We start from the raw sequence: 24426 nt of genomic DNA, 5'->3' as shown, positions 1-24426 counted from the left end.
AGCAGGATACACAAAGATCAGAGATTACAAAAGAAATCAGAAAAGGATTTCAAACTTACTGAGAGCAAGGCCTCTGTTACAAATCTGTCTAATAGAAAAACATGCTGTACAGATACAATACGCTCAGTGTTCATGGTCATTTAAAAACTGGCTCTACCTGAACCACTTCAATATTTTATGAAGTCACTGAGTCGACCATTTCTACAGTTTGTTTCCTTCATTGCAGTTAGAGTGCGGCTGGTAAGGATGAAAACACACACAGAGCGTAAATTGTCTTTGTTAGTAACAAACGTCAGCAAAGAAAAGACAAAACACACAAACACTCTCATGATATTCATGAATCATTAGAAAGCATCCAAACATTCTGCTCGTGGACTTTTACAGTCTTATTTGCACTCGCTCATCTTCATAATCATCCTGATCAATACATGACAGGGGAGGCTTTGAGGTAGGCGGGGCTCTCTGCTGATGTCAGCATGAAAGGCAGGACCAGCGTCTGCCACATGTTGGTGAAACATCACAGTACACTGGCGTGGTTTCCTTTCCAGATGTTGGACGTTTGACACTTCAACGTTGAGGCCAACAAGAAGACACAGTTTTGGGTCGGGTTGCTGCAGGGTTTCTAACTGAGCAAAAGCAGAAGCACACAGACCAACAGGGATCAGATGCTGAGTGTTAGAGGAACATCTGTGCTGATCACTGAATGCTGCTGTGGTCTCTTGTTGAAGTTGGCTGGTGGGACAGTCTAATAGTGATATCCTGCCCATCGGAGGAACACTTTTAAAAACACATGCAATACTTTGTTTGTATTACAGTCACAGTTTATCTTATTTTTGTCCTTTAAAAGTGTTGCTGTACTATAAAGTCCTATAATTTGAGGCTAAAATGGCTCAGAGAGTCTCTCTCTCAGAGGATCTCCTTTGAAAGTGGAGACGGCTTTATCCGCTGATCCACATCACTTTACCTGGATGTTTTCTTTGAAGCTGGATGAAGACTCCTCTCCCTCACTCCTGCTGCAGCTGTGTGGTCCAGTTGGCCTCTGAGGTCACAGTCAACATCTGTAGCAGAAGAGGGGAAATAAAAGTCCAGGTTACCAAAACTGGGAGCTTTTCCAAAATAGAGTGTAACTGGACTTTTTCAGCCTTACAGGCAGATAGTCGTCTGAAGCTGCAGCTTTTTCTTTTTAGCTTTTTCCAATCTCTGCTCTCGGCTTTCTTTGAGAACATGTCTGCTTTCTTGGCATGGGTCTGTCTGCTGTTGGTGAAGAGACTAAATCCACATACTCGCTACTAAGATCTCCTCAAGTAGTCTCAACCAGATTACAGTTTAAGAGTAAACGTCTCCTGAGAGTTTCACCTTGGGGAGATGCTGTCTTGCTAACATGCAATCATGAGCATTAATCTATGAGGTGAAAAAGTCATTTTAAAAGCTCCAGCCACAAGTTTTATTTCATCTGTGTTTTGGTCAGAGTCCCATCAGACCTCCAGAATGGTGTCAGAGTGTTTTCTATCCACGTGATGAGCACAGGCCTCAGGTCCAGACCTCCAGGGGCACCATAGCCTCTTTGGAGCTAATAGGTGCAAGAAGGTTTTGTTGGGATAGGAACTGAAGAGGAAACTGACGAGGAAGGCAAGGATCTTCTTCAGCTCCTCCAAGCCGGGACCTCTTTGTGTAGGCCAGCATTGGCCAGGTAGCCCTCCAGCATCGCTGGATGGCCGACAGTGGAAAACCTAGAGGAGTAGGAGAGAAACAGCAGCTTGGAGCATGTCTTTATACTGTTTAGTTTTTAGAGCCACAGACTTTCTTTTAATGTCATTGTTCAGGATCTATGACTGATTATGTATTTATTGTATTCCTCCATGACTGTGTGACAGCAAGTGGAAAAAACCAGCTTCACCTTTGTTGATATGCTTGTAATTTTAATAGTGATTAAATGGCCATGAAATAATAGAAAGCTCATATATGAAAATGTATTTTAAGAAGTAAAATGTTAATCTGAGTACAAAGGAGTACACTCACCTTCTGGTAGATGGAGGTGTAGCGAGCGCTGGTGAACATCCAGGCCTCCTCGTAGAACTGATCACTGATTGGATCCAAAACATCGATGGAGGATCTGTGTAAGCACTGAGGATCGTCCTGATGGACAGAACAGAAGGAGAGTGAGACAAGTGAAGATATACTAAACAACACTGTGACATGAACTGAGCCACACACAGTTTGATTCACAGGTGATTGACACATTATTTGACCACGAGCAATCTTTTCTGGTTTGACGCCGTCTTTGTAGCCAGAAACCAGCTCTCTCCTCGGCTTCCTCCACTACACGCTTCCCCCACGCCAGTCTCCTCCGTCACTATAAAGGGGAGAGTCATGAGCTCCATCACCCTCACCTGTGCCGTCCAACGTCCCGCCACCAGCCTCCACTGCAGCAGGCCAGAGACCACACCCCTGCCACAATAAGTAAAAGTATATCCTTGCTGTACCCTTAATGCTAAATGTGCTAAATTAACCGCTGCCTTTGCCCCTTTGGGATTATTCTTATGTCACTGGGATGTTGACCTTTGACCTTCACATTAGAGTGATGGGCAGACATAATTAGTGTATGAATTTTAAAGTAACAGGTAATAAAGAGAGTGTAGCAAATGTAGTCAGGTTTATTACTCTGTATCACACATGAGTGCCCGAGGGAGGCGGGGCTGACTGGGGAGACACAGGAAACAGAGAGACAGGGCTGACTCGACATGAAACGATGAAACGTGGGACACGGGAACAGAAACTAAACACAGGCTGAAATGAACACTGAGGGAGGGAGAACTAAGATTACTGAGAGCCTGATAAATAAGAAGAACAAAAACCAAGAAAAACAAGAGTCAAAGAAAACCAAAAACACAAAGCATTGGGCCAGGACCCACTGCTGTGACATTTATATGTGATAAAAACATTAAAAACTGCTCAGATGTTGAAATCTTTCTACGTATACTTTAGGTTCAGCTCTCCAGCCTGGCATTTGGTTAAGCATGATTCAAACATTTGATTTTGTTTAACTGGTTTTAATTATAGTTACTTTTTGTGAACATTTGTTGCAGCATTTAAAAATACATCATTTATTTTCAAACTTTTATTTGATTTAGAGCATCATATTTGACCAACGTAAATGTTTTAATTTCATATAAAATAACTGAAACAGTGAACTAAATATCTGAAATCTTTCCTTCCTTAAAAGTTATAATCCTACTTAAGTTATAGTGCAAACGCTTAAGCAACAAATATACTTGATGCTAATTAATTAATATTTCCCTTTGATGTTGCAACTATGCGGTCACTTCTGTCTTTAAACAAAATAATATTTTCCAGTTACAGAAATCATAAAGTCCAAACTAAAGTGCTACTGTTGCTATATGCATTTTATATAAATCATGGATGATGGTCCTGACATGAAGGAAGAGAAAGTTACAGGTTGCATCCTTTGACTTTGTCTCCGTGCCTTTGGGCGATTTTCAGAAGGACAGATGTTTCTGTTCAATTCTTAAATCAATTTTTTCAAACACAAACACTATTTTAAAGCTTCTAGAGAGTAAAATATTAATGATAATTATAATAACAATAATAAAAACAAAAGCTCTCAGATCCATCAAACCAAGCAGCAGAAAGAACAATAACTGAAGAGAAAACTTTAACCTTGTAGACTTCATTATGTTCCAGCTGCTCTACAGACGCTGTGACCTCGAACTTAAGCAGGTCGTAAAGTATGTGCAGCTCAATAACTTCATAATCAGACCCTGTGGTATTTAGGCAGCAGAACAACTAAGAATAACAACTACAAATAATGTTTTTAGGTTTCTGTTGTACTGCAAGGTTCTGTACAGGAGAACCAAACCAAGAGCAAATATTACGTCTCATTTACACCTGAGCACGAAGAGCCATCAACATTTAGCAAATTGAATCATCTTTGTTTAGATGCAAGAAGAATCATATAGAAATGAAAAAGTAGAAATAGAAATCCAGAGCAAAGATATCCTCTAATTCAGCGTAGCACATGTGCAGCTGCTGCGATTCACGTAAGCATTCGGCTCGTCGCTGTTGCAGATTTTTCTCTCGCTGTTCTGGCTCACAGCGCTGCAAACACAAAAATAAATATCCCCAAAGCTGTGGAAGGGAGCTAATTAGTAAGAGTATTGTTACTCTCCGCAGGAGTAGTCCAGCAGTAGAAATCAGTCCAATAACAAGGTGTGTAACATCTAGCAGGGTGACAGAAAAACCCAGGGTAACTTCTAAGGACCTCAACGTCTTTCACATTGTGTTTTTTAAACATGCTTCCATTTGTCACTTCAGTCTTTACTCTGAAATACAGGAAGAGAAATCATGGCTGAAACAATTTCTCATGAAACCAGGGGTGTGGTCCAACAGTCAGTTTGGTGAGGAAGGTTCCTAACTGAGAGAAGTGACCCAGAAGTATCTGTGTAGCAGCCACAATGAATCCAGATCATGAGCTTTATTAACTGATCAAAGTCTCTTCTTTCATCTTCTGTATCATTCAGTTTGCATTGGTAATGCCCATTATTGTAATGCTTTTTTAAGACGAGCAAAACTTTATTTCACTTTGGGTTAGCTGGGATAAGTGATGGATGGAGGGAATTTTACTTCAGCCACAGAAATCCTAAACAGGAAGGAGGAGCAGAGTTACAGTGGATCACTATCCAGCAGGGAAACAAGGTTTATTTCAATTTCTTGGCCATGAGTGAGATTTACTGAGTGGGCAAATTAGGGAGACGACACCATCAGATCCCGAGCCCTCCATGTGTTAATCAAGAGACGGCTGCTGTGCTACATCCATAAATAATGAATAAATTAGGAGCTAAAGCTGAAAGGACAGTTGTTAAAGAAGAAACGCTTTTATGAGTTTTATGTTGCATTAAAGTATATGTTCATATTTTACTCTTAATAGGAAAAGAACAAAATGTACTACTCGCTCTGTTTATAGAAAGAGGAAGTTCACCCTATGACATTTATACGAACTTAGACACACACACACACACACACACACACACACACACACACACACACACACACACACATATATGCAAAATTAGAGGAAACTGCTATGCTTGTGTAACCCACATAAAAATAAAAAGAACTGCGTCTATAACTAAATTGGAATCTTAAATTCCAACCGGAGCGTGTCCGTGAAGGCATCGTGACGCGTCATGACGCACGCCACGCCGCGAGGCTGCACGTGCCTGTTGTGACCAATCCTATTCGTGAGGCACTATCATATGCCTTCCGGGTTGTCACCTCGAAACGACGCGGGGGAGAGGCGTTAGCGGATGGAAGCAACAGGTACGTAGGGCGAGCGCTTTTCGCTGTTTACTATCTTGGCTTGGCTTTGAATTAATTGTGGATTGCGTTCAACAGTACTTTGATACCGCCGTGGGTAGATACGTGGGGGGCTCGTATGTGACATCGCACGTAGTGAATGGTGAGTTGAGTCTGAATGTCTGTTTGTATTTGTAACCTGTATCAGTATGCCAGTGCTATTAGCTGATGGGATAGCTAAGGCTGAGGCCTACTACATTACTACTACTCTCACTCTACGTGGCTGTAGTCTTGTTATTAGAGATTGTCATTTATTTTAATTTATTACAATGGTTGTATTTGTTGTATATTGGTATTTTCTCATGAACTTTATTGTGTACACTGGAACTAAAGCTCGCTTGGGAAATTTAGATGAATTTTGCTAATAGTGGTCCTGTGATTATAGTGCAGGCTAGTGGTGCCCTGGAGAGACCACAGCGACACCACTACTTTGGATGGCGAGCTAGGCCCAACGAGCCAGAACCCCAGCTACAACTTTCTGCGGTCTGGTAGGAGGCTGCTGCGGCCTACACTCTCCCCTCTTGGTTTTCAGTCCCCTAAATCTCACTTCCGAGATTTCCGTCTTGGAATCTTAGTGCTGATCATCATACTTCAAATTTCAACCTGTCTAGACTGTCATACGCGTTGGACTTCTATCAATCATGAAATAAACTTTATGGACATTGTTTGCCAGAGGTTGGACGAGGTTGCTGCACCGCTGTGCAGCGGATATTTTAAAAGCTTGAATTATGTTTTATCTTTTCCCTGTCTGCAGAATTTGTAAATATTGGTATTTGGTAATTGCACTTTATTTTCACTATAAATAATAACTGTAATCACAATATCTGTGGTTGTATGTTTATTGTACTTCACTCACCTCCTAGAGCCGAATCTGATATCTTCTGAATTAGCCCAACTACTCACAACCAACTTAAATTATTTTAGCTTATGTACTTGCTACATAAGACAAATTAGTGGCGAGCCAGCCAGTAGGTTGTGTCAAGTATAATATTGTTGTGTACATTCAGTCTCACTATCTCACCATATTACTATGAACATGGACTTGTTGGAGTCATTAGGTGTTAAAATACCAAACGCGGTATTGGTCAGTGGCGTCCCCGCATATGAGGTTGAGGAGGTTGAAGATTTTCTTCTCCAGTATGGTGCTATTGAACGCTCTGTGCCAATAAACTCACCCGGCTCTGAGTTTAATAATATGCTCGTTGTTGAGTTTAAAACAGGGTCTGCTTTTGATTTATTGGGTCCGATTCTGCCGTATACATTTAAGCCCTTAAATAATGAATATCATATAAAAAGCTATGCGGCTACTGTCGGGTGCACAAAGACTAAGACTTATTTAGCTGACTTAAAACAAGTAGCAAAACTGTCTGGTCAGGATTTTGCTGAAGTTCTCCAAGAACTAATGACCCAAATAAATGGAGCTGTTTCAGAACTGCGCCCAGGAAAACCAGAAGGGCTCAAGCAGGAATGCACTGCCGCATCTGAACACAAAACGGCTGCCACTCCGGATCAACAAACCCACAACACGGCTATTCCTGTCACTTCTTCAGCTACCCCACATCCTACAACAACAGAAGGACATTCTATCAGTATGTCTGCAGCTGAGTTGAATCCACCTGAAGTACAGAGGTATGTTGTGGAGCATATAGTAAAGAGCGAAGATGTAAACATACGTTCATCTCATAAGCTGCGCATGTTTTCTGGGAGACTGCCACACCCACAGCATGAGGTGGACTATGATACTGTACATGTCGCTCTGGAGTGGATCTCATCTTAAAGGATCCAGCCATTTCAGAACTGCGAAGATCCAGACACATCCTTGATAGTCTTTTACCACCTGCAGCGGACATAATCAAGCACCTTAACCCCGACCTACCAGCAGAGACTTATATTCAACATCTTGATTCTGCTTATGGAATTGTACAGGACGGGGAAGAACTTTATGCAAAGTTCATGGACACGCTGCAGAACTCGGGTGAGAAGCCATTCGGCTACCTACAGCGACTTCAGGTGGCCCTGAGTTTAGCTGTTAAGCAGGGAGGGGTCAAGCAGGGTGAAGTGAACAGGCACCTGCTCAGCCAATTCTGTAGGGGATGTTGGGATAGCAATCTTATCTCTGAGCTTCAGCTGAAGCAGAGAAAATCCAACCCACCTTCTTTTGCAGAACTGTTACTCCTATTAAGAACTGAAGAAGACAGAGAAGCTAGCAAAACTCTGAGGATGAAGCAACATCTGGGAACACCAAGACACAGAGTTGCAGCTCAAGCTCAGTTCGCAGTAGAAGAAGAAAAGGGGGTCTGTGCTGCGTTGTCCACTCTCACCCAGCAGATGGCGGAGATACAAAAGCAACTTGCCGCCTTAACTGCCTCCCAGTCTCACCAGCTCTGTACTCCTGCTCCTAAGCAGCACCAGAAGCAAAGAACGGATACACAGGGGAATATATCACCTAACCCCAAGCCTGGTTTCTGTTTCAGGTGTGGGGAAGATGGACACATTAGACCACAGTGTGAGAACAGACCCAATCCCGCATTGGTCAATACAAAACGCAAACAGTTCAGTGAAAGGAAACCAAAATGGCAGAAGTGGAATTCATCAACTGGACATTTAAACTAGATACAGTTCCTGTAATGGGACGTACAGGAACTGTGCAGGACCCACATTGTCCCGCAAAGGAGGAAAGGAACAAGGAGGAAATTGTTCACACTGTAGACCTACACACTTGTCTGAAGGCAACCACAATGCTACCTCATGGGTTAGTTGGGTCAAGATGCACAACAGAGGTGACCCTAGCAGGCCATCCACAGAAATGCCTGCTTGATACAGGATCACAGGTTACTACAATATCTGTATCCTTTTACAACAATCATCTTCATGAACAACAAATTCAACCACTCCGTGATCTTCTCCAGGTGGAAGGTGCTGCGGGTCAAACCATTCCATATCTTGGATACATTGAGATTTCTGTCAAGTTCCCCAGAGATTTTGTTGGTGAAGAATATGAAGTAACAACATTGGCTCTAGTTGTTCCGGACGTACACCCTGACGTCCCCGCTACTGTGCTAATTGGGATGAACACCCTGGAACCTCTGTATGAACAGCATCTTAACCAGCATCCGAGCTATCAGCCTAGCACTCATGGGTACAGAGCGGTGTTGAAAACACTACAGCTGTCACACAAGCAGAAGGAGAATGGCAGCATTGGGAATGTGAGGCTACTAAGCAAAGCTCCAGTGCGTGTTCCGGCCGGCCGCACTATTGTCATCCAGGGCTCTGCCAAAGTTTCCACCCCATTGTTTAGCCAGAGTGTTCTCCTACAGCATCCTGCTTCCACCTTACCTGGGGATTTGTGCGTCAGCAGTTGTCTCATCAACTTCCCAGTTCTTTCTCCATACAAGGTTCCTGTGGTTATTACGAATGAGTCGGAGCAAGATACCTTCATTCCACCTCACAGTGTCATTGCGGATTTGGAAACCTACCACTGTATCTTGTCTGAACACCGCGTGACCCATCTTCCAGTCAGGAACACTATCACCAGCCTGAATTTTGATTTTGGTGATTCCCCACTGTCACCTGAATGGAGGACGCGAGTCATAGGCAAGCTGAATGACATCTCGGAGGTCTTTTCGCATCATGACTTGGATTTTGGATGTACATCAGCTGTCAAACATCATATTCCACTCCATGACAATACACCGCTCAAGCAACGTGCCCGGCCAATCCATCCACAAGATTTCGAAGCTGTCCGCCGTCACCTGCGTGAGCTTCTGGAAGCCGGCATTATAAGGGAATCATCGTCTCCTTTTGCTTTGCCTATCGTGGTGGTCAGGAAGAAGAACGGTGAGGTCCGGCTGTGCATAGACTACCGGAAACTAAACCTTCAAACTATCAAGGATGCATACCCCTTACCTAATTTGGAGGAATCCTTTTCAGCACTCACTGGTTCTAAGTGGTTTTCAGTACTCGACCTGAAGTCCGGTTGCTACCAGATCCAGATGGAGGAGGAAGACAAGGCAAAGACTGCTTTTGTGACTCCTCTTGGGTTCTGGGAGTTTCACCAAATGCCTCAAGGTGTTACCAACGCCCCAAGCACCTTTCAGCGAATGATGGAGCGATGCATGGGGGACCTTCACCTAAAGGAAGTGCTCGTTTTCCTGGATGACTTAATCATCTATTCGGACACTCTTGAGGAAGACGAACGAAGGCTGCTGAGAGTCCTGAACCGGTTGAAGGAATATGGGCTGAAACTGGCACCGGAGAAATGTCGATTCTTCCAAAAGTCTGTAAAGTACTTGGGTCATATTGTCTCTGAGGAAGGAGTTCAAACAGACCCCGAGAAGATAGAGACCATCAAGACATGGCCGGTTCCACAGACTTTGAAACAATTGAGGTCTTTTCTGGGTTTCGCTGGTTATTACCGCCGGTTTATAAAAGACTATTCCGTCATTGCCAAACCCCTCAATGACCTGACTCGTGGATATTCTCCAGTTCAAAGATCAAAGACCCTGAAAGCTCGCAAGACATCCACACACGGGCCAAATCAATCCTTCGGTGAGAGGTGGAATACCAACTGTCAAGTTGCATTTGAGACCCTGATTGAGAAGCTTACAACTGCCCCGGTCCTTAGGTTTGCAGACCCGTCTCGCCCATACATTCTGCACACCGATGCGAGTGTGACCGGACTTGGAGCTGTGTTGTATCAAGAGCAAGAGGAGAAACTCTGGGTTATAGCTTATGCTAGCCGCGGATTGTCGCAGAGTGAGAGCCGTTATGCAGCCCACAAGTTGGAATTCCTCGCCCTTAAGTGGAGTGTGACCGAGAAATTCCAAGATTACCTGTACGGGGCAGATTTTACAGTGGTGACGGACAGTAATCCACTGACCTACGTTTTGACAACAGCTAAACTGGATGCTACTGGACACCGTTGGTTGGCTGCATTGTCAACGTACTCTTTTAAACTTCTGTACAGAGCTGGCAAACAGAATTGTGACGCTGATGCGCTTTCGCGGCGACCTTACTCCTGCTCCAATGATGAAGTTTCTAATGACCATGAACTCATTCGTCAGTTCATTTCTCAACACACAGCTGATTCTGATGTCCTCCCAGAAGAGACTGTGAGAGCAATCTGCCAAAGTCATTTGGTCAGAGCCACACGGCCGGGTGACTGCGGTGAGGTTGGCTTCACACTTGTCGAGTCTTTGTCAGTTCAAATGGATACCATCCCTGACAGTTACTGTTCCGAGGACTGTCATCAGCTGCCTGTCGTTTCTACTCTTAACATCAAAGAGAAACAACACTCAGATCCCTGCATTCGAGAGCTTATTCACCAGCTTGAGACGGGGGAGAGGGTTCCACCAACAGCAAGAGCTGAGCTCCCTGAACTTCCGTTCCTGCTCAGAGAATGGTCCAGGTTGGAGCTGGTGGATGGAGTCCTGTACAGGAGGAGACAGGACAATGGAGACCTTTCATACCAGCTTGTCCTTCCAGAGGAGTTGCGACCATCAGTCCTGAAAAGCCTCCATGAGGATATGGGCCATATGGGGATTGAACGTACACTTGACCTTGTCCATACGAGATTCTACTGGCCCAAAATGGCAAAGGATGTTGAGCAGAAGATTAAGACTTGTGGCCGCTGTGTGCGCCGAAAAGCCCTGCCGGAAAAAGCTGCTCCACTTGTCAGCATAAAAACATCTCGACCCCTTGAGCTTTTGTGTATGGATTTTCTTGCTCTTGAGCCTGACACTAGTGGCACTCGTGATATCTTAGTCCTGACGGACCATTTCACTAAATTCGCTGTTGCCATTCCAACACCCAATCAAAAGGCAAGAACTGTGGCGAAGTGTCTATGGGAGAATTATATCATTTATTATGGCATTCCTGAGCGAATCCATACCGACCAAGGGCAAGATTTTGAGTCAAGACTAATAAAAGAATTGTGTGAGTTTGCAGGCATTCAGAAGAGCCGTACAACCCCTTACCATCCGAGGGGAAATCCAGTGGAGCGATTCAACAGGACGTTGCTGACAATGTTGGGGACCTTGGAGACAAAACAAAAAACAAGGTGGAAAGAGCATGTGAAACCGCTGGTTCACGCCTATAATTGTACCAGGAACGAGGTTACAGGGTTTACTCCTTACAAACTCATGTTCGGTAGAACACCTCGTCTACCTGTGGACCTGGCGTTCAATCTGCCACTGCGGGAATCCAAGCAAAAGAGTCACTCACAGTACATTAAGTCACTCAAATCGAGATTGGAGGAAAGTTTCAGTATTGCCTCCAGTAACGCTACAAAGGCTGCCGACCGAAATAAGAAACGCTTTGACAACCGTGTGATACCATCAGCATTGGAACCAGGTGATCGTGTGCTTGTGAGGAATGTCCGCCTTCGAGTTAAGCATAAACTTTCAGATAAATGGGAGGAAGAAGTTTATGTGGTTGTCCATCGGGCTGGGGACCTCCCGGTCTACAAGGTAAAACCTGAGAACAGCAATGGACCTATGCGGACCCTTCACCGCGATCTCCTCCTTCCATGCGGCTTCCTCACGGGCAGTGAGGTTAACTTGGAATTACCAGAGCAATCACTTCCTCATAGACCAAGAACTCGGCAGCAGAACCCGGATTTAAATTCCCTCACAGAACCTCTGGTTGAGGATGAGGACACAGGAAGCTTGGTTTCATTGTATGTTAATCCTCCAACGTTGCACTTCACTGTGGAAAAACAGAATCAATTTCCAGATTCATCTGACGGTGGGAGCCTAGGACCACTGATTTTGGATCCTTCAGTTGAAGTGGAAGTGCAAGGAGAACCAGCCTCTGTGTCCAGTGTTCTTCCTCCAGCAGTGGAGTCTGGTGGTGAGCAATCTGACTCTGATGTGGAAGACATCCTACTTGAACTTGTTGAAAGTCACCCTGAAAACAGAAATGGCTTACCTGAAAACTTACCTGGAAATGGAGACATACTTGTCAACATTCCTGTCGTTGCTGTTGAAGATTCTCCTGAAGAGTCTAGTGTTATTGAGCAGGACACTGACATAAGTGACGGGCTAAGACGTTCACAACGACAAAGAGCACCACCTGATCGACTTCACTATTTCACTCGTGGTAATCCTCTGATTTCCGTGGTCCAAACGATGTTGCATAGTCTTTCCGATGCATTGGGCCATAATGCTAGCCGTCCTTCGTCTGTTCACGTTGTCTAGCGTTTAACATGCGACGGGACGTGCATGGTTAAGGCGGGGAGGATGTAACCCACATAAAAATAAAAAGAACTGCGTCTATAACTAAATTGGAATCTTAAATTCCAACCGGAGCGTGTCCGTGAAGGCATCGTGACGCGTCATGACGCACGCCACGCCACGAGGCTGCACGTGCCTGTTGTGACCAATCCTATTTGCGAGGCACTATTATATGCTGATAGGTTTGTATTGTTGATTGTCATTTATGCTTAGAAATATTTACTCATATATGCTTAGAAGTATATAATCATTGGTGGATTGAAAGAATGTCTCATCCTAAAGAGGTCTGTATTAACTCTGTGTAGCTGTAGAAGGGAGTGCATACATTCCTCAGAGTGTCCTTGGTATAAATCACATACTCCCTAGGAGAGTTTATCCTTGATTTATGGTATAGCAAGCACATGTATATCTGTTTAAATATAAGAGCCTTTTGTTAGATGGACCTAGACGTCCTGGCACCAGCTTTGGGGAGTCTTCACAGGGTCACATCTTGACCACACACACACACACACACACACACACTCACACACACACACACACAGGCAAGGTACTCTTTGTGTGTATGTAGACGTCATATGTTAATGGACCTATGCATATTCATGTAACCTCAATAAAAGGGCAGCGGTACGGGAGAACGGACGAGAGCAACTGGGGCCAAGCGAAGGAACGGCGTTTGTCCGGTTCTCTCCCGTGCACGAGTAACATGAAGAAATTCGCCTACTTCGTGTCTTGCTTTGCGGTGTAATTATATTGTCTTCAACGTTCCAGCGAATAGGTTTATGCTACAAACCTATCATATGCCTTCCGGGTTGTCGCCTCGAAACGACGCGGGGGAGAGGCGTTAGCGGATGGAAGCAACAGGTACGTGGGGCGAGCGCTTTTCGCTGTTTACTATCTTGGCTTGGCTTTGAATTAATTGTGGATTGTGTTCAACAGTACTTTGATACCACCGTGGGTAGATGTGTGGGGGGCTCGTATGTGACATCGCACGTAGTGAATGGTGAGTTGAGTCTGAATGTCTGTTTGTATTTGTAACCTGTATCAGTATGCCAGTGCTATTAGATGATGGGATAGCTAAGGCTGAGGCCTACTACATTACTACTACTCTCACTCTACGTGGCTGTAGTCTTGTTATTAGAGATTGTCATTTATTTTAATTTATTACAATGGTTGTATTTGTTGTATATTGGTATTTTCTCATGAACTTTATTGTGTACACTGGAACTAAAGCTCGCTTGGGAAATTTAGATGAATTTTGCTAATAGTGGTCCTGTGATTATAGTGCAGGCTAGTGGTGCCCTGGAGAGACCACAGCGACACCACTACTTTGGATGGCGAGCTAGGCCCAACGAGCCAGAACCCCAGCTACAACTTTCTGTGGTCTGGTAGGAGGCTGCTGCGGCCTACACTCTCCTCTCTTGGTTTTCAGTCCCCTAAATCTCACTTCCGAGATTTCCGTCTTGGAATCTTAGTGCTGATCATCATACTTCAAATTTCAACCTGTCTAGACTGTCATACGCGTTGGACTTCTATCAATCATGAAATAAACTTTATGGACATTGTTTGCCAGAGGTTGGACGAGGTTGCTGCACCGCTGTGCAGCGGATATTTTACAAGCTTGAATTGTTTTATCTTTTCCCTGTCTGCAGAATTTGTAAATATTGGTATTTGGTAATTGCACTTTATTTTCACTATAAATAATAACTGTAATCACAATATCTGTGGTTGTATGTTTATTGTACTTCACTCACCTCCTAGAGCCGAATCTGATATCTTCTGAATTAGCCCAACTACTCATAACCAACTTAAAATATTTTAGCTTATGTACTTCCTACACTTGTTTCACCCTGCTATAAATAATAAACGACTACTGCAGCTCGGTGTGAGTCCTCTCTGAGCCCTCACCCGTGCAGCACGTTAACCGTCTCCAAGTGTCTCAGTGTTGTTTATTCACCTAACTGTTTGACAACTGTAAATCTCTGACAACAGTTTATACCATCTTCACATGAACACATTCAAGAACATAACAGATGAAGAAACATTAAAAACTTCCACACTACATGAAGCAAGAAAAATAGTTTATTCCTTTATGTAGAAAAAACAGAAACATCAAACATCACAACAGACTCTCTTTGAAAGAACTAAAAACCTTTGTTCTCATGGTCCAATCATGAGTGAACTCCCCGATGAAGCCTTGTGTGCTAAAACATGTCAGAGTTTTAAAGGTTAAACATGAGTTTCCAAAACGTTTTGCTGGAGAACAATGAACTATTTGACTGAGTTTCAATCATTTACAGACGAGCAAAACCAGGACAGAGAAAAAAGGACAAAACTGACTCAGTAAAACAACAGGAAAGAAGATCCCATGTAGATCTGTATTATGTAGAAGTTCAGCCCAGCAACCAGTTCAGTTCAACACAAGTTTAAATGATTCTATCTGAACTCTGTGGAGCCTGATCTCAAGCTTTTTGAGTCTGACACAGAAACCAGAGGATCTTTCTGTGTCTTCAGATTCACTGTGATCCAGTGATGGGAGTGATTTCAGCCCTGAGTGATCGCGCTGAAGTTTGCACAGAGCAGACAATGAGGTGAATGTTTGGGCACATTGGTAACAGTGAAACAGTTTATTAGTAACGTGGGATCGTTTGTGTGCAGAGTATGAACTGAGATTCCTGAAGCTCTTGTCACACTGGTCACAGCTGTAGTTTCCTTCCATGTGTGCACGTACGTGTGTATTTTGGCTCCATCTCTGGCTGAAAGTTTTTCCACAGATGTCACAGCTGTATGGCTTAATTCCAGAGTGGGTAACTAGATGCCTCTGTAAGCTGCTACTGTGAGTAAAAGCTCTGCCACACTGATCACAGCTGTACGCTTTAACTCCACTGTGGATGAGTTGGTGTTTTTTTAGGGAATCCTTCAAGGAAAAAGACTTTCCACACAAGTCACAGCTGAACGGTCTCTCTTCAGTGTGGATGACCTGATGCTGTTTTAGTTTATCCCTCACAGTAAAACCCTTCCCACACTCGTCACAGCTGTATGCCTTAATTCCAGAGTGGGTAACTAGATGCTTCTGTAAGCTGCTACTGCGAGTAAAAGCTCTGCCACACTGATCACAGCTGTATGGCTTAATTCCAGAGTGGGTAACTAGATGACTCTGTAAGTGGCTACTGCGAGTAAAAGCTCTGCCACACTGATCACAGCTGTACGCTTTAACTCCACTGTGGATGAGTTGGTGTTTTTTTAGGGAACCCTTCAAGGAAAAAGACTTTCCACACATGTCACAGCTGAACGGTCTCTCTCCAGTGTGGATGACCTGATGCTGTTTTAGTTTATCCCTCACAGTAAACTCCTTCCCACACTCGTCACAGCTGTATGGCTTAATTCCAGAGTGGGTAACAAGATGACTCTGTAAGTGGCTACTTTGAGTAAAAGCTCTGCCACACTGATCACAGCTGTACGCTTTAACTCCACTGTGGATGAGTTGGTGTGTTTTTAGGGAACGCATCCAGGAAAAAGACTTTCCACACTGTTCACAGCTGAACGGTCTCTCTCCAGTGTGGATGACCTGATGCTGTTTTAGTTTAGCCCTCACAGTAAAACCCTTCCCACACTCGTCACAGGTGTGTTTTTTCTCTCCCTTTCTTCTGTGAGGTTTGTCGGCCTCCTGAGAGCGCTGACTTCTGGCTCCATGTTGGTCCTGCAGTGACAGAGATACAAACAGAGGCAGTGAGTGAAATGCAGTCGTGGAACAAACTCAGCCTTCAAACTCCATTAACACTAGTTTTAAACCTGAAGGTGGAGCGTGGCACCAAACACCTTAAAGGTCTCTTATCCCCACCTGCTGGTAGTTCTAACACATTACATCCAACCTGCTGTTAAAGATAATTCATGACTGTTCAAACACTAAAATCATGCCCATCCCTCCTGATTGCACGCACACACACACACACACACACACACACACACACACACACACACACACACACATTATTTTATAATTTAGATCATTTTGTTGTTTCCTATTACATATTTCTATAATTTGTATAGATTTATACAGAATTATTCAGTGATAATAAATCCTATGTTTGTTTATTCTAAAGGAACCCCGTTAGCTTCCACAACAGATGTTGCTCGTCTTCCGTCAAATACTCCCATAAAATATTACACAATAAAGTGGATTCAAGATATCCACATAATTTCACTCTTACATCCACAGTGAGGTTTCACAATTGTTCAAATATAAGCAATCAATAATAATAATAATATCAATAACATTGAGGCACATTACACAAATTTCAAAAACAAATCATGTCTTACAATATTTACAACAACTAAAAGCTCTGTAAATCGGCTTTTAAGTGTTCATTGAAGTTTTGAATAATTCTCTAATTTTTTAAGGCAACTTATTCCACTTAAAAGTTGCTCTAAATGTAACAGTTTTACAAAACGTTACTTTTAACTCGAGCATTAACTAAATTGCAGCTTGTTGAAAACTGTGTAATATGATGATGTATTTCATCTGGATACTGCAGCTGAGCAGAATAAATGTGGTGTGTTTAACAGAATTGCTTTCTTTAGAACTACAAGTAAGCCATAGAATATTTTAGCCTGTACAGGAAGCCAAGAAAGGTTATTATGCATTTTATCAATATTAGTATAGTATGAACATCTTCACACATCTGGACGCCTTATTCTGGACTAACTGAAGTCTGTTAAGATCTGTCTTATTAGCTGCTGACCAAATGATTGAACAATACTCCAGATGAGACATTACTAGTGCATTAATGACATCTTTCATAATGAAGAAGTGATACACAAAGAGCATTTCATAGCCATAGCTATGCCTTGTCGGCAGAGTTATGTGATGTTTGTACTTTCAGCGTTAACTTGGTTTTAAAGCCTTTAAAATATACGCCGTTCAATAGTCGACCTTAATCTGACAGAGAATGTGATGATTTTGTGGATAATTAAAGTCAGTCATATATCCACAAACACAACAAGCTGAAAGTCAGTGATGCTGCTCGGTTTGCAGTCCTGAACATCACGGCACAAGCAGGATTCACTGCCCTGTTAATGTTAGCTGTGTTATATTGCTGCCTCTGTTCGGTGGTGTCGAGCCAAACGCACTTTAACGTGTGTTTGAACGAGCTGACGGTTCACTCGTTAAGCTGAAAGAAAGATGCTTTAATCACAGCAGTCACACATGTGTCCACTGCACCATCTGGAACTCTTCTTGTTTACACTCGTAATAACACAAACACTAAATCCTGCTTCTCTGGTGCTGTTGTGTAGCAGTGTGTACACCTGAGACTGTCACCTGTCATGCACACAGGTGTACACATGGGTATTCACAGACGCGGACTACAGCTTTCTTGGCTGCTGCCTCAAAGCACCCTGTGCGCTGTCTATCTTGAGTGTTGCACAATATCGTTTATTATTTAGTAACTATTGATATCTATGGCTAGCTAGTTTATTGTGATGGTGCTTTTTTTTCTATTATTATGTTGCTCTTTGTTGTTTGCTGTCGCCTCTGTTTTTTTTTTTCTCCATACAGGTGACCCAGGAGTTTTTTTTGTTTTTGGTTTTTTTTGTTTGTTTTTTTTCTCTCTTCCCCCCCTTCTCACCGTCTCTTCTCCCCTTTGGTTTTCTTTCTTTGTCTCCCCCTCTTTCTTTCATTCTTTCCCCCTGTCCTATCCCACAGTTATGTCTGTCCCGTTTGCAACTGAAAATAAAATAAATTCATAATTATAATAAAGGTCAATCAAATGGACCAATATGGCAAGGCCATGATGATCCACTTGGTAAAATAAATCCGCTTGGCATCTTTCTTGGCCTCAAGACAACAATTCTGATGGCTATAGATCCAAACGGGACAAAAAAAAAAAAAAAAAAAAAAAAGAGACTGTCACCTGTCTGTCTGTCCTGCACTCTCTCTCTGTTTCTTTCTCTCTGATTGTGGAATAAAAGTATGAACATGTGTTTATAAGTTACACTTGTGTTTGAATCCTGCAGCTTATCACACATTTGATTTCCATGTGTGACGACTGCAAGTGTCCAGAGTGAGGACAGACTGAGGGACCCACTGCTGCACATCATCTGTGAGGCTTTGCAGCCCTGATGATCCACCAGGACAAACTCAGCAGTGTGTGAGGAAGAGGAGGAGGAAGAGCCAGCAGCAGCTGACAGATGGAGAGAATAGACAGACTGTTCCCTGTTTGTGAAGGACTGCTAGGAAAGTTTAACATAACTGTCTGTGCTGAATCAGTCTTATTAGGTAATGTTCAAATAATGTGATCATCCCAGTGTTTCCAGTGTGGGAGAAAGTACTCAGGGCCTTCAAGTTACACACTATGAAAGGCAGCAACAAGTTTAATGTTCAGAAACCTAAAGTCTGTATCAGCAGCAGGATGGAGCTAAAAATAAATGTTGGTTTCAGTTCTATGAAGCTTTGAGTATTTTGGATCAGTAGCTGCTGTGTTTGTTGCATCATATTGCTGTAACTGTTTATATGCTTTATATATTCTGAGCTAAGTTGATCTATAGTGTTACATCATATTCTATAAGGATGTTATGTGTTTGTAGACTTTCTGCCCAGTTTGACCCATTTAGCAGAAGTCAGCCTGTTTAAGGCTCTGATATCTATTCTGTGTGACTTACAGCAGTTATGACATGGTCTAATTTTCTCACCCATCCATCCATCCATCCATCCATCTTCATCCGCTTTATCCGGGGCCGGGTCGCAGGGGCAGCAGCCTAAGCAAAGAGGCCCAGACCTCCCTCTCCCCAGCCACCTCCTCCAGCTTGTCCGGGGGAATACCAAGGCGTTCCCAGGCCAGCCGAGAGATATAATCTCTCCAGCGTGTCCTGGGTCTGCCCCGGGGCCTCCTCCCGGTGGGACATGCCTGGAACACCTCGCCCAGGAGGCGCCCAGGGGGCATCCTTATCAGATGCCCGAACCACCTCAGCTGGCTCCTTTCGATGTGGAGCAGCAGCTGCTCTACTCTGAGCCCCTCCCGGATGGCCGAACTTCTCACCCTATCTCTAAGGGAGAGGCCAGCCACCCTTCGGAGGAAGCTCATTTCCGCCGCTTGTATCCGCGATCTCGTTCTTTCGGTCACTACCCACAGCTCGTGGCCATAGGTGAGGGTAGGGACGTAGATCGACCGGTAAATTGAGAGCTTCGCTTTTACACTCAGCTCCCTCTTCACCAAGACTGACCGGTGCAGCGTCCGCATTGCTGCAGCTGCAGCCCCAATCCGTCTGTCGATCTCCGGCTCCCTTCTCCCATCACTCGCGAACAAGACCCCGAGATACTTGAACTCCTCCACTTGGGGCAGGAACTCATCCCCGACCCGGAGTGGGCACTCCACCCTTTTCCGGCTGAGAACCATGGCCTCAGATTTGAAGGTGCTGATCCTCATTCCCGCTGCTTCACACTCGGCTGCGAACCGTTCCAGTGCGAGCTGGAGGCCCTCACCCGATGAAGCCAACAGAACCACATCATCTGCAAAATTTTTTCTCACCCAATAAAGGAATATTTCATATATCAGTCTACTCTTCATTCTATCAGACACAGTTATCACAGCTCCTACATTTGCTTTTTACACATATATGTAAGCATTGAGCCACATTTAGTACCAACATATTAAACGAACAATATTTGTCTCTTATATATGATACATCTATATACACACTGTCACAGATACTTGTCTGTGAGTGAAGTGATTAATATAATAACTATAATATTGGCCATATTATATTTACATTACCACAGTGAGATGACTTTAGTCTCATGAACAACACCAGCTAATTGTTATTTACAGCTAATCTTAAACGACTGTTCAGCACAGAAATGAAGCCCAACAATCATGTTTCACAGTCCTGTGGTCTCAGCCTCAGATACTCATCAAATCACACAGAGCTCATGTAGAAACAAATGAACTAAATATGTTCTCCTTCATTTCTGTCAAACAAAGCTGTATGAAACGTTTCCAGCTGTTAGTATCATGGTTGCTAGGCAACCTGGGCAGCGCGACGGAGGATAGACGTCCCATTTCACGAGCCTACGAGCCTCGCACTTCGGCCTTAGCGGTCTTTGAGTACGCGGCCCTTGAGGACTTTAAAGCTGCAGAACCTGAATCGGGATACAGCCATGATGATCTCCAGCCTCGTGCTCGCCAACATTCTCACCTGAGTTAAGAAGACGATCACTGAAATGGTCTCAGCAGGTCCTTTGATGACAGCAATGAAATGCAGTGGTAAGGCTTTTTGGGGATTAAGTTCGTTTTCATGGCAAAGAAGGACGATGCAGTTCATCTGATCACTCCTCATAACATTCTGGAGTGCAGGCAAAATGCTATTATAAAAACTTAAGCAGCAACTTTATACATGGTTATGCTCAGGATGTGTCGGCCAGTTTCCACTGGAAACGCCTTTTGGTTAAACTGTCAGCGAGGAATTTGCATTTGCACTGTTACATTTTTATATAACTTTAATGCACATAAACAACAGCTGCTTGTTTCAGTGAAAATACATTGATGGGTTTTTAATAAAGTTGTGCAGCTGTAAAGTATTTTGTCTGGTGTCAATTCTATCGTCAGCTACATCGTTATGGCAAATGTTCAAATGTATATGGTGATAAATATCTTTGGTCATATGGTCCTGCTCTGTCTGTCACCTTCTGTGTTGAGCTCATTGTTTCCTCTGTAGTGGCTGAGCTGAGTCCAAGTAGCTGAAAATGTTCCTCTGCTGCTCCGTCAGACTCTCCTCCTCCTGCTGATCAGCTGGGACACAAAACAGATCTTTGTTAGGCTCCGCACTGCACTGAAGAGTCAAAGTGTCTCATATGTTCATCTGACAAGTAAAAGAACACATTTTTGTTTCCCGAGGTGGGCAACTTGTTGGAAACAAACACAAAAGGTTTGAGCACTGATACCTGCCATTGCTGGCATTGAAAGATGCAACGCCAGCAATGTGGATTGTCAAGACTCAAACCAATCATCAAGCAAAGACAACAGGGATCAAATGTACCGCATTTTGATCCGGGACGTACTCTGCATGAAAACAAGCGCTCACTCTTCCTGCTCAACAAATGACAAGGGCGGAGCCTTATACCACGTGATACAGAAGCTGTGCCGTGTGTAGGGCTGAACGATTATGGAAAATAATCTAATTGCGATTTTTTCCCCCAATATTGCGATTGCGATGCGATATGCGATTATTTTTTAAGGTCTTTGTCTTCTGTATTATTAAACAAAGACAAGCAATACATCATATAGTATGGCCAATACTATATTACATTAATTTTAAACTGTTCTTTCCTGGAAGACAGACCTCTGTTATGATGACATGAGGTGATGCATGAATTGATGACTGACATTTTTATTTAACTTCTTCAATCACAACAGTATATTTGAACATACACAATAGTTTATTTTTAGCTTACAAACATCTGAGCATAAAGTGCTGACAAGGAACCCTGGTGTAAACATTAAAATGAAAGTCAGTACAATGTGCAGATTGCAGAAATATACATAAAAAAAAAAATCAGTGGCTTTACCACACTCAGTTTTTCGACATCTGTGAACTACTAGACAGTCATTAAATTAAAAAATAATATTAAATAAATAAAACTAATAAATAAAAAATACACACATCTTACTGATCTCTGCAGTCAGTAACATTACACATAAAGTGCAAACATAATAGCAATTGTATAAACACACACACAAACACGCCTTTAAAGTTTAAAGGTGTGAAATTGGACGGTCTAGCCTTCTGAATCAGAAGGCTAGTTCTGATTAGCGTCACCGCTGTCTCGGTGGAGTTTAATAAACTCGGCCGTCTGCTTCTTGCTATCTAAAATATAACCAGACACTGGTGTAAATTCTCGACTGTCTCATACTTCTGTTTAATAAGTCTTCTGTTTGACGTTTAGTCAGCTGTGTGAAAACCAAGGAGGAACCCACCCGGGGGATTAATAAAGTTTTATTTTATCTAATCTAATAACTTTAATCTCAGCCAAACCGATTTACTCACGAACAAACAAAACACTGAAAAAAGCCCAACAATAACATTTTTAGGTTGTCTAAGTGACTTATATATTACGTTTAACCCGAGCAGCGAAACTCCGCGGTGATCTGAAAATGATGTGCCGGGAGTTGTGCCGTTCTCGGCCGCATCAGTAACCCTCGAGCTCCCGGCTAGCTGTCGAGCTGGTGGGTAGCAGACGCCTCTGAAAACGTCGAAGCACTTTTGCAAATATGGGATATCTTGATAAACCGAGCAGATATTTGATGTTTACACAACTACTTTCTCGCCTGAAAATATGTTAAAAGTTTATTTTGTGACCCAGAAAGATTAGTATGAGTAATTTTAAAACTCAGTAGCGGCCGCCATTGCTGGAAACTGGAGTTTGGCTGGGCCGCGCTATGAATTCTGGGATATGGTAGTAATTTGGACAGCCTTCGGCGCGTCGCTGTGACGTAATCGGTCTACAAATGCGGCCTCAGGAGGATGCAGCCCATGAATTTGGACATGTCCAGAGTATAATCGCAGCCTTTGCGGTTAGAAAATTGCACTTGATCATGTCGCGATATTATCGCAAATGCGATATATCGTTCAGCCCTAGCCGTGTGATGCTAAAATTAGCAGGGAAAAAACAACGGAGAGCACGTCAGGGATGACGAGAAAGTGACAGGAGAAAATCCGTCCCGGTCAACCACCCAAACATCAATAACGGGAACCTTATACAGCGCTTCCCTATACACGTCGAACTCCCGCAGGCACAAAGACATTACGGAGGCTATCACTTATCACCTGACCAAAGATATGGCTCCATCAACACTGTGCAAAACGAGGGATTTAGGAAAACGATCAACACCCTAGACAAACGCTACACAGTGCCGTCCCGCAACTATTTTTCTATTGTTGCACTACCTGCTCTGTACACGCAGCGTCGAGCAATGGTGGAGACGGAATTTCAAGCAGGACAACATTTTGCTGCAACAACAAAACGTGAGACATTTGTTGTTTTATGTTTATTTATTGTTATGAGAGAATCATGATCTCAATTCTAAGCCAAAAAATCGTGATTCTCATTTTATGCAAAATCGTGCAGCCCTAACATTAACACAAAACTATTGTTTCACCAGAGAAACAAACATGAAGAGTGTTAGATTATTCTGTTATTATATGTTACCTTATATATGTAATCAAAGTAGTTGAATTAGAATACTGCTGTAGATCATATTATACCCTTTAATATAGAGTGTGTGAGCTGTATGTAGTTTAGTTCTCATTATACTTTTGAGTTAACAGAACATATTCACATATTAGTTCATTAGATAAATGTGCATCACTCTGTATCCTTGATCTGCTGGGAATGTGTTACACTGTTTTCTTGACATGCTTAATTGTTGAATCATGAAGAGAAGGTTGTAAGCAGGAGACTCTGTGTCTAAAGACAGGGAAGATAGATAGACCACATTCCACACCCCCACCTTACAGAAAGCAGAGAAACAACTGCCGAGGTCATAACTTAGGCGCTGTAACAGAGAAAGAATGTGATGTTTTGGCTTTTACGACTAGCTGGGGGCCACTAGAGACTATAAAAAGGTGAGCAACCCATCACCATTTTGAGACATGTGCCTGACCCTCTGGTAGCATCTCTCCCGTCCGGACGTTGTAATGCTCTGACTGTTGAATTGTATGGAAATAAATGATTGTTGATTGAGCATTGATACACCGAGTATTGTCCCTCCTTCAGCCCAAAGATTCAAAGAATTGGGAGATTTCAACAACTTGGTGCCGTGTGACCCGG

At 43.2% G+C, this 24426-nt stretch overlaps 1 protein-coding gene across 5 annotated transcripts; it reads right to left on the bottom strand.

Moving 5' to 3' along the window:
* On the bottom strand, window positions 1-21314 carry LOC113017908 (phospholipase D1-like). Of its 5 annotated transcripts, none has more exons than XM_026161005.1 (4): window positions 2020-2585; window positions 1482-1730; window positions 965-1058; window positions 1-626 (listed from the first exon to the last, which is right to left on the bottom strand). In XM_026161005.1, exons 1-3 carry the CDS (start codon window positions 2239-2241, stop codon window positions 1005-1007), a joined length of 525 nt encoding a protein of 174 aa, XP_026016790.1. In that variant the 5' UTR covers window positions 2242-2585; the 3' UTR covers window positions 1-626; window positions 965-1004. The 5 variants fall into 5 exon arrangements, 2 of the variants coding, with proteins under 2 accessions (XP_026016790.1, XP_026016791.1); XM_026161006.1 differs by having other exon boundaries at window positions 1-622; XR_003271621.1 differs by lacking the exons at window positions 1482-1730; window positions 2020-2585 and adding an exon at window positions 21283-21314.
* Between the last annotated feature and the right edge of the window lie 3112 nt (window positions 21315-24426).

The sequence above is a fragment of the Astatotilapia calliptera genome, unplaced genomic scaffold, assembly GCF_900246225.1.
Source record: "Astatotilapia calliptera unplaced genomic scaffold, fAstCal1.2 U_scaffold_27, whole genome shotgun sequence".
In the NCBI taxonomy this organism is placed as follows: Eukaryota; Metazoa; Chordata; class Actinopteri; order Cichliformes; family Cichlidae; genus Astatotilapia; species Astatotilapia calliptera.
Note: the sequence above shows the minus strand (reverse complement) of the source record. Positions and strands in the feature narration are given on the sequence as shown.

Coding starts and splice junctions, on each gene's coding strand:
- LOC113017908 (XM_026161005.1), bottom strand. CDS start 2,241: ATGTGTCAATCACCTGTGAATCAAACTGTGTGTGGCTCAGTTCATGTC. Junction 1,731..2,019: donor ACACCTCCATCTACCAGAAG/GTGAGTGTACTC, acceptor CTACTCCTCTAG/GTTTTCCACTGTCGGCCATC. Junction 1,059..1,481: donor ACTCTGACACCATTCTGGAG/GTCTGATGGGAC, acceptor CTTCTGCTACAG/ATGTTGACTGTGACCTCAGA.